This window comes from Littorina saxatilis, linkage group LG10, assembly GCF_037325665.1.
Source record: "Littorina saxatilis isolate snail1 linkage group LG10, US_GU_Lsax_2.0, whole genome shotgun sequence".
Classification (NCBI taxonomy): domain Eukaryota; kingdom Metazoa; phylum Mollusca; class Gastropoda; order Littorinimorpha; family Littorinidae; genus Littorina; species Littorina saxatilis.
The window spans coordinates 2,676,498-2,691,854 of NC_090254.1; the positions used below are offsets into that span (position 1 = coordinate 2,676,498).

At 42.9% G+C, this 15,357-nt stretch overlaps 2 protein-coding genes across 2 annotated transcripts in view; one reads left to right on the forward strand and one right to left on the reverse strand.

Moving 5' to 3' along the window:
- Positions 1–279: 279 nt before the first annotated feature.
- On the reverse strand, positions 280–12,050 carry LOC138977957 (uncharacterized). Its single transcript, XM_070350563.1, has 3 exons — positions 11,033–12,050; positions 10,476–10,647; positions 280–9,353 (listed from the first exon to the last, which is right to left on the reverse strand). Exon 3 carries the CDS (start codon positions 7,865–7,867, stop codon positions 7,379–7,381), a length of 489 nt encoding a protein of 162 aa, XP_070206664.1. The 5' UTR covers positions 7,868–9,353; positions 10,476–10,647; positions 11,033–12,050; the 3' UTR covers positions 280–7,378.
- A 318-nt stretch (positions 12,051–12,368) lies between these two features.
- Positions 12,369–15,357, forward strand: part of LOC138977958 (polyhomeotic-like protein 2) — a 33,180-nt gene continuing 30,191 nt past the window's right edge. Inside the window, exons 1-2 of the mRNA XM_070350564.1 lie at positions 12,369–12,419; positions 13,569–13,999. Coding sequence (XP_070206665.1) covers positions 13,723–13,999 — 277 coding nt within the window. The 5' untranslated portion in view covers positions 12,369–12,419; positions 13,569–13,722. The remainder of the gene's footprint in view (positions 12,420–13,568; positions 14,000–15,357) is intronic.

A 15,357-nucleotide genomic window follows, 5' to 3' on the forward strand; every position in this document is an offset into this window, starting at 1 on the left:
TTGACTCTGCAATAATCAGTCGTGATAGGTCATACTGAAGAGAGAGAGAGAGAGAGAGAGAGAGAGAGAGAGAGAGAGAGAGAGAGAGAGAGAGAGAGAGAGAGAGAGAGAGAGAGAGCGAGCATTGGTCAGCATATCCTACGGATGGTCATTTCAGTAAGAAAGCATTATTTGCGTTATATGTATATCTTGACACAGACACACAAGCACACACACAGACTTTCATCTCCAAGCAGTTATTAAATGCCAACAAGAAGCATGGAACCCAACAAAACATCATTCAAATCTTTCTGATCATTCACATCTGACTTTATTTCAATGCGATGCATCGATTTTCACCACAACTTAACACGAGAAATAGCAGGGTTTTATTGTTTGACCTTTTTCTGGTTACCTTTTACATACCTTCCTAACACTGTAAAGCATCAATCATAAACACCAACACGAATGCGTTTATATTTGTACATTGGATAATTATTAATTGCAGACTATGAGGCTTTTGTTGATTACATTCAGTCACTGCCACCTGTGATCATCCAAAAATCAATCAATCAAAACTGCCTTTAGACATGTACCCAAATGTAAAATTTGTTTCTTTCCAGATAGCCATAAACGCCATAAATACCGGATTATGAATCCCATAATGTAAATGGGGTGGTTGACAAGATAGTTTGCATAACAAGGATTTTTTTTATATATATACAGCTGTATCAGATACACAGAGGATGGCCAGGTGAAACCTTAAAATAGAGTACGAACATATTCTTTATTTGAAAGAGAATTTTAAAAGGCCCCCCTCCTCCTCCCCTCCCAGTGTTTGTCCAAGTGTAAGACTTGTCTTATCCCACCAATCCATGCAAAAGACAGTCCACATCTGTGATGATGAGAACAATTCTTTGACATGGAAAGATTGTGCCTTTAAAATATAAGTACCATGTCAAAATCCAGATCACAGGTTTGTTGCCAATGTTTACTTGCCCAATTTCACAAGGCACATTGAGTCAGACTGTGTGAAGTTCATGCGATACAGTATCAGATAGTAGACATGTACATTAATATTCAAAGCATAAGGTATGTATTTTGTTTTTAACTGATTAAAAGTTCAACCTGACAAAGCATATTCAAATATGTTTTATAGTTTTTGTTTGTTACTGAAGAATGTTTAAAAAATAATTTAGTATTATTGAAAAAAAACAATGTTCTTGGGCTTGTTGATCCAAATTCATGGGGTGACTGTGAGTTAAAATATTTTTTATTTACTTGTTGTTTCTTTTTATATTGGTTTGGGAAACAGCTACCAGCTTGTAAATGGCTGTGTGAGACAAAGTTACATACACAATTTTCTGATCAATCTTTTATTATATGAAGTCTTATATCGCGCGTGTATCTCCAGACTCAGACTCAAGGATCTATTTATGCCGTGTGAGATGGAATTTTTTACACAGTACATCACGCATTCACATCGACCAGCAGATCGCAGCCATGTCGGCGCATATCCTACTTTTCACGGCCTATTATTCCAAGTCACACGGGTATTTTGGTGGACATTTTTTATCTATGCCCATACAATTTTGCCAGGAAAGACCCTTTTGTCAATCATGGGATCTTTAACGTGCACACCCCAATGTAGTGTACACGAAGGGACCTCGGTTTTTCGTCTCATCCGAAAGACTAGCACTTGAACCCACCACCTAGGTTAGGAAAGGGGGGAGAAAATTGCTAACGCCCTGACCCAGGGTCGAACTCACAACCTCTCGCTTCCGAGCGCAAGTGCGTTACCACTCGGCCACCCAGTCCTTTATTTGTTCATGCAAGGCAGGTATTACTATTGCCATTGGATATACACTCTGCCAAAAAAATATGTTGCACCCATTTTCGTACCCCACTAGACCATTCATTCCCGTGTCAATTCATTCAAACTTTCTTTGTCATTAAAGGCCATCCACTTGGCTATCTGGCACACTTTTGGAATCAAAGATTCATTTTACATGGGTTACATGATCGCCTCTTAATTAAGGGTACCCCCCAAAATCGACCCTATAAAAACATTAGGCACTAATTATACATCAAAGAAAATTCAGAATAGGCACAATTTGGCAACTTTAACCAGGCATGGGAATTGAAAATTGTAAAAAAGGCGGAAAATTTATAACTGAAGACGCGAAGCGTCAAGTCGACGGCGCGAAGCGCCTAGCCTTACTAGGGGGGTCCGGGGGCATGCCCCCCCCGGAAATTTTTTTTCTCCAAAGAACCCAGATGGTGCAATCTGGTGTCATCTGAGCTCCAAGTTTGCCATTAAATTCTGTTTTTAGAATCAGAGTTTTTAGTACAAAAATGTACCAAATTTTGCTTACATGTATTATATATGGTTTAAATTTGTAAAAATTTTTATCTGTTGAGACAAACAGGAAAATGTAACTTGTAACACAATCTGTGCAATCTGGTTTACTTTCAAACATAATAGTTCAATAACTGAGGCGGGCGGTAGCAGTGCGTGAACAAAGTACGGAAAGTTTTCGCGGGCTTTTGCGCAAAGGCCAAAGTAACCGGTGCTTTTTTTGTGTGCCTCCCCCCTTTATTTTTTCGGCGGACACTTTTGCATTTTCGGCGGAACAAAAAAAAAATTCGGCGGAAATCCGCCATTCGGCGGACAATTCCCATGCCTGTTTAACATACGAGGATAAAGCCAAATCAATTATTTTACCTTTAAATGCCATTGAACGTTTAAATGAATAAACACGGAAATGAATGTTTTAGTTAGGGTACGAAAATGGGTGCAATAAGGCATTAAGTTTGCCTTCAAAGTGTGTATGATTCAGAAATACTAGTCACTGTGTGTTGAACTGGGACACCTAAGAACAAGGTTGGGGTTAAAATCAAAATTCAGAAAATTGTCACAGTACTATCCCCTCTCTTTTTTAGGTCACAGAATTAATTATTCAATTTACATAGACAAACTTAAAAACTTAATATCTTCAACAACAACAGCCCGAAAATCAATGTGGCTTTAAATTTCATCGCAATTGAGTACACTGAAGAGCACAAGTCAACGGAAATTACGAGAAACAGTTATCAAAATGGTGCATATTCCAAGGAAGTTGAGGGCAGGAACTACCATAAAATACACCGGTTTTTCTCTTCAAGTCATTTGACCACAACTTTTGAAAAATTATCTTTTAACACAAACGAAGTAATTTGAACTACTCAGTCGGGCTGATGTGGGTTGCGGACGACCCATATGGAATTCTGTAAGGAATTTTACGCTGTGTATTCTAATTGGGATGGTGTAGGTCATGTACGACCCATACTATGCAAAGAGACGGCAAAACTCCTAATTGGATGGCGTGGGTAGTGTACGACCCATACTTTTTATTTTACTTTTAATCCTTCTTTGGAAAGTATGGATTGTACACGACCCACATCATCAGGACTGTGTAGTCCAAAGCGTGATTCTTTTAAAGAACTAGGCAGATGCGTTTGAGGGCAGAATGTTTTGATGAGGCAGTCTATTGTAAAACAAATTATATGACTGAAAAGGGGCATGTATTGATTGCCCTTATTCAACAAGAAGAGCAAACGCTCGATCGAGTCACTTTCGCAGTTCTGAATATTATATGAGGCATCAGATGGACAGGAAGAAATTGCTATTCACAACACAATGAGTCACGTTCACATAAAATTTGAGCCCGGTCACTTTTATAGTTTCCGAGAAAAGCCCAACGTTAAGTTGTGTGTTGCCGAACAGAAAAGGCTAGTTATCTCCCTTGTTTTTCTGATAACGTTCGTAAAAGGCTACAGATGTAAATACTTTGATGTAAAGAATAATCCTACAAAGTTTCAATCACATCCGATGAACTTTGTCAAAGATATAAAATGTCTAATTTTTCCTTTGACGCTGACCTGTGACCTTGAAAAAGGTCAAAGGTCAACAAAACCATCGTTAAAGTGTAGAGGTCATTGGAGGTCACGACTAAACAAAATATGAGCCCGATCGCTTTGATAGTTTCCGAGAAAAGTCCAACGTTAAGGTGGTGTCTACGGACGGCCGGCCGGCCGGCCGGATGGCCGGACGGACAGACTAACACTGACCGATTACATAGAGTCATTTTTTCTCAAGTGACTCAAAAAGCTGTTTGAGTTCACATGAGGAAGTGTGTATACATACAGTGATTCCTACAACACAGGCACCCCCAAAAATCAAATTCGAAAAATCAAGGTTCCTGCGTTAAAATCGACAACAAATCAGACTCAGAGCAATCAAATGTGCATCTGAAACAGTCAATTTTGTTACTATGCCATGCTGAGCGGTGTATGTGTTAATTCTCTCAGTAGGTATATGTGGTAAACCGGCACGGTTGGCCTAGTGGTAAGGCGTCCGCCCCGTGATCGGGAGGTCGTGGGTTCGAACCCCGGCCGGGTCATACCTAAGACTTTAAAATTGGCAATCTAGTGGCTGCTCCGCCTGGCGTCTGGCATTATGGGGTTAGTGCTAGGACTGGTTGGTCCGGTGTCAGAATAATGTGACTGGGTGAGACATGAAGCCTGTGCTGCGACTTCTGTCTTGTGTGTGGCGCACGTTATATATATGTCAAAGCAGCACCGCCCTGATATGGCCCTTCGTGGTCGGCTGGGCGTTAAGCAAACAAAAAAACAAAACAAAAATATGTGGTAATCCTCTCAGTAGGCATAAAAGGCAGTTTTTGAAGCCGTTTTAGCGGGTAATGAAACAAAACAATACATTTGAATTTCTGCAATTTTTAACGCATTGCGTTCAAATATTTGGTGATTCGTGCTAACACATGTCATGAATTAGAAAAGACAACATTAAACAGGTTTGCGATTGTGAGGTGTTAGCCGGTATTTTTACCGACAATTATCAAATGAATTAATTAAGCAACAAATCAGTGCTGGGGCCGACGCTATTCTTAGCGTACATTAACGACCTCCCGGAGAGACTGACGGCACTAGCGCGCCTGTTTGCGGACGACACTGCAGTGTACAGGGTGGTGACTAGCGTAAACAACCAGGCCCAGCTACAACAAGACCTCCATCGCCTAGCCGAGTGGGAGAAGAGCTGGGACATGCAGTTCCATCCTGCAGAGTGCAACACCCTGCCTGTTACGAGGAGCAGACGCCCACTACAGCCCTCTTACCAGCTCCATGGGCATACGCTGGAGACAGTGAAGGCGGTCAAGTACCTGGGTGTGACCATTCAGGGTGACCTGTGCTGGGACGACCATATTAACATCGTCAGCAAGGCAAACAAGACCCTGGGGTTCCTGCGGCGCAATCTGAAGATCTCATCAAGATCCGTGAAAGAGCAGGCGTACAAGGCCTTTGTCAGGCCTATCCTGGAGTACGCCTCGTCAGTATGGGACCTGCACACCCAGAAGAACATCGACAAGCTTGAGACCGCCCAGAGACGAGCTGCCCGATTCGTCTGCAACCGCTACCACAACACGTCAAGTGTCAGCCGGATGCTGGACTCCCTTGGGTGGCAGTCTCTGGAGGAGCGCAGGAAGCTTGCCCGCCTGTCGATGCTCTACAAGATCACGAACAGCATCGTCCACTGTCCGGGCATCAAGTCGAAGCTGGCCCCCTTACCACCACGCCAGCGAAGAGGCCATTGCCAGCAGTTCGGCCTCATCACCTGCCGCACTCAGTATCGGAGTGCCGCTTTTCTACCCAGCACAGTGAAGGACTGGAACTCTCTACCAGCAGCTGTCGTCGAGGCCCGCACTGACGACACCTTTGTGTCGCGCGCCTCGCACTAAACCAGTAGCCACTGTGACTCATGTCCCCTCCCCCCATACTCCCCAACCTGTGAATTTTAAATGGACTTTTGGATGCTGGAAACGCTGCTTTCTTGGACTTGCGCAACATCCCATCAAGTGCCGAAGTAATCACTACTGCTGATTGTGGGCAATAATGGAAAGACAAGACAATCAGATGTACCGAATTACAAACAAAATGTCAAGTCATTTGAAACGTTAGTACTGCTGTTATGCGACATGTTAGAAAGAATTACAAAAAATAAAGATGTACCTTTTCCAAAGAAAACAGATTTGTTTTTTAAATATGCAGGCTTTTTAAACAAACATTAAAGCTTCAAATTACACTGAAATGTAATTCATAATCAACGACGGCTGCTCAGACCACTTGTTCAAACGCGTACAAACATTCTTGGGAAATGCTCTCTCAAAAGCCCTGCTCAGCAGCTAGCAGTTAAATGTTCAGCAGTGAGCTTGATGTGGGCTATTTGTGCTCAGCGCTGTGAAAATAGTCCACTTCTTAAAGATTACTTTCGCTTTGAAATCCTCATACCATCCATGTCTAATAAAATATGTACATGAAATTTGAGTATTTGGTTTATTTGAAGTTGAAAATAGCAACAAATTAAATTTGTTTGATGAGTCAGCTTAGACTTAGAGTTAGATCAACCGACTATTTTAAGGACTCTTTCTGGCATGTCAAATAAAAGCAAACCTAATCTCTCGAATGACTTGATGTACTTAACGACATGTCTTAGCATAAATTACCAGACGTTTGAAGGCAATGCATTGAGAAATTTATTAAATGTGCTGGATTTCTTCTGATTACCCACTAAAATGGCCCCAGAAACCGCATTTTACGGCTTCTCAGAAGAATTACATACCGTTCATCATGCCATTACGCCATTGTTAGACAAGATATGTAAACTAAGCTGACTGTTTGGATGCATATTTAATTTTTCTTTCTAATAACATGCACAACAGGTTTCCTTTCAGCAGTTTTGATAGTATACTGTTCAAAAAAAGAAACGCATAGCTTGTAATATTTGGTTAATTTAGTTATATGGCTACAAGGATATCCACCAAACTGCAGAAAATGTTTATCTGGTCGTCGACCTTTCGTCCATTGCCACAAGTGAGCTCTGCACGTGACGCATGCGTTATCAGTGGCTACAATGTCAAAATTGCTCATTTGGCATGACCACTCGTCATGCTTCAGTGTAATCTCGTGAAACTCGGGGAATATTGAGCTCCCACCATGTCTTCCAAAACCCATAAAAGCGGATTGTTCGCCACAAAGAAATCAGACGACAATTCAGCGACGAAAGATGGCCCGATTGAGCAGAGAAGACCGCCAAATTGCATTGGGTCGTTTCCAAGCAGGCCAAAGTCAAAGTGCAATCGCCAGGCACTTCCACGTGTCCCAGAGCACCATCAGTAGACTGTGGGTCAGGTTTCAAGCCACTGGCTCCGTTGCTGACTTGCCACGAGCGGGAAGACCAAGGGCGACAACTGCTGCTCACGACCGCTTCATACGGCTCCGCCACCTCCGGAATCGTTTCCTGTCGGCCTCATCTTCTGTCCAGGCTCTCCCCGGGCCACACCGATTATCGGACCAGACCGTGCGGAACCGCCTGCATGAAGCTGGTTTGAGAGCTCGCAGACCTCACAGAGGAGCTGTCCTCACCCGCCGCCATCGCCACAACCGAGTGCAGTGGGGCAACCAGCACCTTCGCTGGACCGTCCGGAATCACTGGAGACACGTGTGGTTCAGCGACGAGTCCTACTTCCTGCTCCAGCGACATGATGGTCGGAGGAGGGTCTACCGGAGAGTAAACGAACGTTACGCGCCCAACTGTGTGGATGAGGCACCCGTTCATGGTGGTGGAGGCGTCATGGTGTGGGGGGCGATCAATACCGCTGGAAGGAGCACCCTGGTGCACGTCCAAGGGCGCATAACTGCCCAGCGATACTTGGAGGAAATTCTGCGCCCACACGCCCTTCCTCTTCTGGCTGACCAGGATGCCATATTCCAGCAGGACAACGCTCGCCCGCACACAGCACGACTCACCACCCAGTTCCTCACCGACCACCATGTCCAGGTGCTTCCCTGGCCATCCATGTCGCCAGACATGAACCCGATAGAACACCTCTGGGATGAATTGGACAGACGTGTGCGCAGGCGAGAAGAAGCGCCGGCAAATCACCGCGATCTATTGCAGGCACTTCAGGAGGAGTGGGACACCATCCCACAGCAAGATATCCGGCATCTGATCCAGTCCATGCCCAGAAGGTGCCGGGCAGTTGTTGCTGCTCAAGGCAGTCACACCCCCTACTGACTTGACAGCCTCGGCACCCAATCGTATTGATTGACTGATTGATTTGAAGATGCAAATGAACTGTGTGTGCATTCAACTGTGTCCATACCAAATTTCAAACAAATAATCTAAATATTGGATTTTCTGTTAATTTTTTCGAAAAATAAAACAAATTTGGCAAGTAGCAACTATGCGTTTCTTTTTTTGAACAGTATATGTCGATTTTAATACGTTAAACTTGATTTTGCGAATTTGATTGTTGGGGATGCTAGTCTTGTAGGTTCTATTTTATAAACAGTACCTCGCGTAAACTAAATCTGTTTTCTATATAACATAGGACAATGAATGGCCTTTTCAGTCTTATAATTGGTTTTACAATAAATGGCCTCATTAAAATGATCTGCCCTCAAACGCGTTTGCTTAGTTTGTTGTTGTTGACAGGTAGTATAGAAATAGAATATGAACGTTGGACATGTTTTAACTGCTAACTAATATTGACAAAACCACTGTATACTTCTGTGTCTGCAGACTGTTCCTGGCATAATTAATGTAAATGCTTAAAAAATTCCTTTAACCATTTTAAATATAAAATTTGTTGTTTTGTGCAAGGGACGTTACACAGTGGCCACTACATACAGTGTTGGTAGTTGGCCCCTGAGCAAGCGTCAGCATCAGTGTTCGTAGTTGGCCCCTGAGCAAGCGTCAGCATCAGTGTTCGTAGTTGGCCCCTGAGCAAGCGTCAACATCAGTGTTGGTAGTTGACCCGTGAGCAAGCGTCAGTATCAGTGTTGGTAGTTGGCCCCTGAGCAAGCGTCAACATCAGTGTTGGTAGTTGGCCCCTGAGCAAGCGTCAGTATCAGTGTTGGTAGTTGGCCCCTCAGAGAGTATCAGGGTCAGTGTTGGTAGTTTGCCCCTCTGCGAGTGTCAGCATCAGCGTTGGTAGTTGGCCCCTCGGCGAGTGTCAGCCTTAAGTGTTGGTAGTCGACCCCTCAACGAGTGTCAGCATCAGTGTTGTGTCAGCATCAGTGTTGGTAGTTGGCCCCTCAGCGAGTGTCAGCCTCAGTGTTGGTAGTTGACCCCTCAGCGAGTATCACCATCAGTGTTGGTAGTCGACCCCTCAGCGAGTATCACCATCAGTGTTGGTAGTTGGCCCCTCAGCGAGCGTCAGCCTCAGTGTTGGTAGTCGACCCCTCAGCGAGTATCACAATCAGTGTTGGTAGTTGGCCCCTCAATGAGTGTCAGCATCAGTGTGTGGGTAGAGGTCCTTGAACAAGGAACAGCAACATAGTCATAAGAGCAGAAGGTTTCTTGTATTAAATGTTAGCAACAGAGCAGTTTCACCACATAATCTTACAAGAAAAAGAGAAGACAGTGAGTAATTCTAAAACTTGCTCTTATTCATACTACACTTAGCAAACCATTTTATCTGTACAAATTGTGTACTTTAAAAAAAAATCACTCCCGAATCATTTTGTTCAAACTTTCTACGCCATTAAAGGCACTTCACTTGGAAATGTGGCACACTCTTCCGCTGCTCAAAAAAGGATCCCCCAAAAATTGACCCGAAAAAACACAAAGTACCACTTAAAAATCGACTCAAGTTCAGGATAGACACAATAATAATAATAATGAAAATAGAACATTTATATAGCGCTTCTTCACAGCTCAAAGCGCTTTGGCAACGTTTACATACGTGAAGAAGAACATCAATTATCTGTCCAGAACAGGGTGTCTTCTTTGGTTAACTTTTGTACTTTGTGTTCTGCCATTACTGCTGATGCAGGTGTCAATCGCTTCAGCAGTAAAAAACATGAGGTCTTGCGTTAATTTAGAGGGATTAAACAATTAAAAGAAAGCTCTGTATATCAGCAATGACTCAGTCCTTTAAAATGAATCAGACAAGGCTAACAATTCAGGAAATGGAACAAACCAACTGAATTACAAATTAGCACAATTTCTTGAAATCCCCTAGAGCATGTTCTATTCTTCTCACAATCTATGCCCCCCCCCCCCCCCCCCACGTTAACAATAACAGTGTAAATACATGTTTTTAGTACTAGTAAATTACTAGTTATTGTCACTTAAGAATCAGTTTTGTTGATATCAAGGAGTAGTAAAATTTAAAGTCAAAGTTTCAGATAAAAGTTTAAAAAAGAAGTCAAACACTGAAACAGCATTCTTCTTACTCACTGTCCAGTTTTTGTGTGTGTCACTGTGTGTGAGAACAATACGTTTTGACACATCTCTTTCAATGTGTATGCATACTACTACTATTACACAAGTTAGTACTATGTGATCCCAGAACGCCTCTTCTTTTGTTTTCCAAATGTTCTACAGAATTGTCAATGACTGAATGAGTATCATATTACAAGCATAACATATTTACCTGAAATGATGTCCAGTCTTTTCTTGCACACCACGTTCACTAAGACTTATGCTTTCATTGGCATTCCTCATTGTCTCTGCCCTTGCTTTGGTAACTGTATGTTAGTGTCCACGGGTAGAAGATGACACTGGAGGAGAGCATGGTGGTGCCAGACGATGATGAAGTTTATTCTCTGGTGATACAAGAAAGAAAATTATGAGCGTTTGCTGAATGTTTCAGTGTTTGCTTGTATGCATTTACAATTACCAGGTGAATACGCTGCACAGATCTGCAGTGCAGATGATACTAAGACAACACTGTCAGCACAGCTACCAAGTCAAACTTACAACGAGCACAGTCAGTATATAAATTATAATATGGTGCTGATTAACAATAACAACCCATTTATGATTTAAGTTTCAAACATGCCTTTTCTGCTCTAATGTTTTCTCTCTCATGCAAGCTGTTTTATAACCTTGACATTTTCTGCAACAACATTCCCAAACACAATCTGAAAAGTAGCATGCCTTGAAAGGAACATTTGATCAATTATGCTTTAGATCTATTCCAAACATTACCTTTTTTCATCATGACAGGAAACAATGCTGACGTGTCTTGCTGACGTGTCTAGTTCACGTGTTGAGTTAACCTGCTTGGAGCACTGCTGTAGATATAGGGTGTGACTGAGTATTCAGGGTGTCAAGATGTAGCCAATGTCACCGTATATGAACAAGCCCAGAGGTGCTTGGATTGCAGGACACACCCAACTCTCATTTAAAATCATGGTACCCTTTTCACACCCTGGCCATAGAACAACACGACACACGGTCCAAAGATGTTCGTCACCAACTACTTCAATGCCTGTAGAAGCCGTCACGGCTGATTGATTGACTGACTGATAGACTGTTGTTCGAAAATGTGTGTAAACAGCACCACAAACACGCCGAAAAAGTGCACTACAAGTACAAGCTATCTGGAATTGCTCACGAGTACGTGTGGTTAGCCGCTTCCTGTCGGGTTCACACTCGTCGTGCAAGGCAGAATATACATTCGGTGGATGCAGCGAAGACTCGTTTCCTTGCTGATGTAGAATATGTCGCCGTGCATGGACTGACAGACATCAATCACGCAGAAAACGGTGCAATCATAGTCTTCGCGGGTGCTTGTAAGTGCTAAACTGCATACCGTCCACACTCTTGTCAACATAATTCAAAGAGCAGTCCATGCTTTGACAAATGAAAGCGTGCGGCACTCTCCTTATCGTCTTGGGCATTCCGCGGATCCGTGCGGTGACGAAAATGTGTTGATGGCGCATGTTATATCGCAAAATGATGCACGAGTCGAGTCGACTCACAGTCTCATTTACGGCCGCCATTTTTAGGATTAAAATTATCTCCCTTGCAAGTTGGGGGCGCTTCTGTCTGCTCTTACCTAACTTAGGGCTGGGGGGGGGCTGCCCTATGTTAAGAGCGACATAGGAGCGCTCTTTGGCCAAAGAGCGGTCCGTGAAACGCACCTATCTTAACTTTGCTCTTAACCCCATCTTGACCCCTTAAGAGCTCCTAAGTTAGGATAAGAGCGGTATATGAAACCGGCCCCTGGTCATAACACTGAGATTTTACACTCGTTGCTTTTTCAAATACTGAACAGCTCGCTTTCGCTCGCAGTTCATTATTAAACAAAAAAATCGAGTAAATCTGGTACGACACAGCAAGCCATGTAGTATTCTCTATGTTCCTCAGTGTCTGTGTCAGTCTGTATCTGTGTGTGTGGTTCCTATCCGGCGTTTTGATGCGTGTTAAACACAGGGGAACCAACTAAGGTAATAAATATCTGCAGATGATTGTTAGAGTTCCTTCCCTTGCGGAAAGAAATTCCGGATGTTACAAGCTGACCAATCGCGAGTCGTCACTTGAGAAAGTCGAGGAAAATGGCAGAACAATGAAGCTCAAGCTCGCCTTTTAGGTACGCTTTTCTTTGTCACAGTTTGCGACTATATATATGATAGCAACATCGTGAAATTGTCGACTGTCTAGGTTAAACTGCCCTCCCCGTATCTGAGCAATCTTACACTCAGTTTTAGTGCATGCAGGGTTCTGCTGCTATCTCGTTTCAAGAACACCGCACACTGGACCTCCCGCAGGCATGAATTATTGTTTGCTCAGGGGCGACTAGACCGCCGAACAAACAGACACAAACGCATGCCCGTATGCTTCTGGTCCATTATGATTATGCCACTGTCTGTTCATGTCGTTGGGTTAAATCAGGTGCAGACTGAGAGCCTGCGTGTCAGTAGTACGTAGTAGTTACTGCTTACAGTCTGTCTTCGATGACGAACTCGAGGCAGGGTTTTAAAATTAAATTGTTAAAATCCATTCTCCAACTTGGCCCGGCGGTTACACTAGTTTCACTTTTAGTTACAATTGCAGTTAGTCACAGCATCTGACTTCAAAACCAGCTCGATTTAGGCATAATTTAAAACACCCTTCCTCCATTCTTCTTTACAGTTACACTATCTAGGCCTACAGTTACACACAAAAAAAGAAACTTACATGTTGTTGTGGTTGTTGTTGTTTTTGTTTGTTTGCTTTTGGGGATTTCTTTTGCCATCTATCAAGTACATGTATTATCACCAGAAGAAGGAGAAAACATCTGTCAGAGAAAAGTCGGTCGTAATATTGAGGGACCCGTAAAAGAGAGGGGTCGTAAAGGGAGGTAATACATCATCCTTTAACAGGAACATTCTAGGAATATTTGTTTCCTTGTTTCCCAGTGCACTATACCATAAGTGATAAAGAAAATGATATAGCAATAATTTAATTAACAATGCTAATAGACCCTATCGGTATTCCAATCTCTCGCAAACTTCAGAGCATAGCAAAGCATGCGGTACAGCTATCTCGTGCGAGCTGCACAAGCCAAGGTTCGAAGTTCTCGCGACGTTCAACGCATAACAAAGAACGTGTCTCGCGAGAGCTGCTCAGATACCGAAAAGGTCTATTTAGGCCTTTGACTCAAGTGTAGTTTGAGCTTCCAATGTCTGTTGAATACATTGGTTATTGGTATAGCCGATAGGTTAAGAATTGTCAAGTTTATTTCCCTTTTTCTTTTCAGGTGAAACTGCAAGCATCTGTATTTGCACTCAGACTCTGGAACGCCGAAGAAGAAGAAGCACTCACTGACTCAGACTGACATAGTGACTGACAAGAGAGAGGTGTGTTGGACTCGGAAAGGAATCTCCTGAAAACAGCAGCCACAGTCCATAGTCATGGCTGACCCACAACAACAACAACAGCAGCAGCAGCAGCAACTTCAGCAACAACACCAACAACATCAGCAGCAGCAGCAGCAGCGTGTGTCATCGGCGGCAGTGTCAGCCCAGCAGCCTCCGCAGCCCATCATGGCAACGGCAAACACGCTGCGGTCAGCAACACCACTGCCGCAGCTTCAGGTGTTGCCGGGTGGGATGCACAGCTCCGCCTACCTGCCGCAGTTTCCCTACAACCAGCAGCAACAGTTCATGCTGCAGAACGCTGCCGTGCAAGGTGAGGGAATGACACAGGCAAACTTTTTATGATTAAGAATAAGAGGTCACACGGCGTAAAAATCATGTCACTGCTATTTCTGCTGTGTTTATCAACCCATTTTTATAAAACTGAACACACTAATGTATATAACTAAGATAAAAATGTGCTTGTTTATGAAGTTTTAGCAAAATATGTGCAAAATTGTACCATTTTTATTTTTGACTCACATGCGAAGCAAAAGTGAGTCTATGTACTCACCCGAGTCGTCCGGCCGTCCGTCCGGCCGTCCGGAAAACTTTAACGTTGAATATTTCTTGGACACTATTCAGTCTATCAGTACCAAATTTGGCAAGATGGTGTATGATGACAAGGCCCCAAAAAACATACATAGCATCTTGACCTTGCTTCAAGGTCAAGGTCGCAGGGGCCATAAATGTTGTCTAAAAAACAGCTATTTTTCACATTTTTCCCATTTTCTCTGAAGTTTTTGAGATTGAATACCTCACCTATATATGATATATAGGGCAAAGTAAGCCCCATCTTTTGATACCAGTTTGGTTTACCTTGCTTCAAGGTCAAGGTCACAGGAGCTCTTCAAAGTTGGAATGTATACATATTTTGAAGTGACCTTGACCCTGAACTATGGAAGATAACTGTTTCAAACTTAAAAATGATGTGGGGCACATGTTATGCTTTCATCATGAGACACATTTGGTCCCATATGATCAAGGTCAAGGTCACTTTGACCCTTATGAAATGTGACCAAAATAAGGTAGTGAACCACTAAAAGTGACCATATCTCATGGTAGAAAGAGCCAATAAGCACCATTGTACTTCCTATGTCTTGAATTAACAGCTTTGTGTTGCATGACCTTGGATGACCTTGACCTTGGGTCAAGGTCACATGTATTTTGGTAGGAAAAATGTGTAAAGCAGAAGGTAAAGCATGTGAGTCGTATGGGCTTTGCCCTTCTTTTTTAAACATTTTATACAAATTTAAGTTTTACCCCCCATCCTATGAAAAAAACGTTGATTGACAGAAGCTGGTTTAGGAACGAACATGTATTAAACTTTGCAACTACATCATTTGTGCACCTTTCGCAGACATGTATTGACGTGAAACACTTCAAACCAAAACAAATTTAAAAATAAAAATGCTAGAGATACAGCTTTGAACATTATTTCACGCCATGTGCCTTCAAGTTGAAAGGGTCTGAACTAGTATTACTATCAGTAACACCATTTTAACCCCACTGTAGTGTATTTGTGCTGAATGCATTCTGGATGGAGAAATACACTCACCATAGCAAGTAGAACTTTTGCAGGACAGTTTAAACTCACAAATAACTATCGTCAGACAATCGGCAAATTTGTCA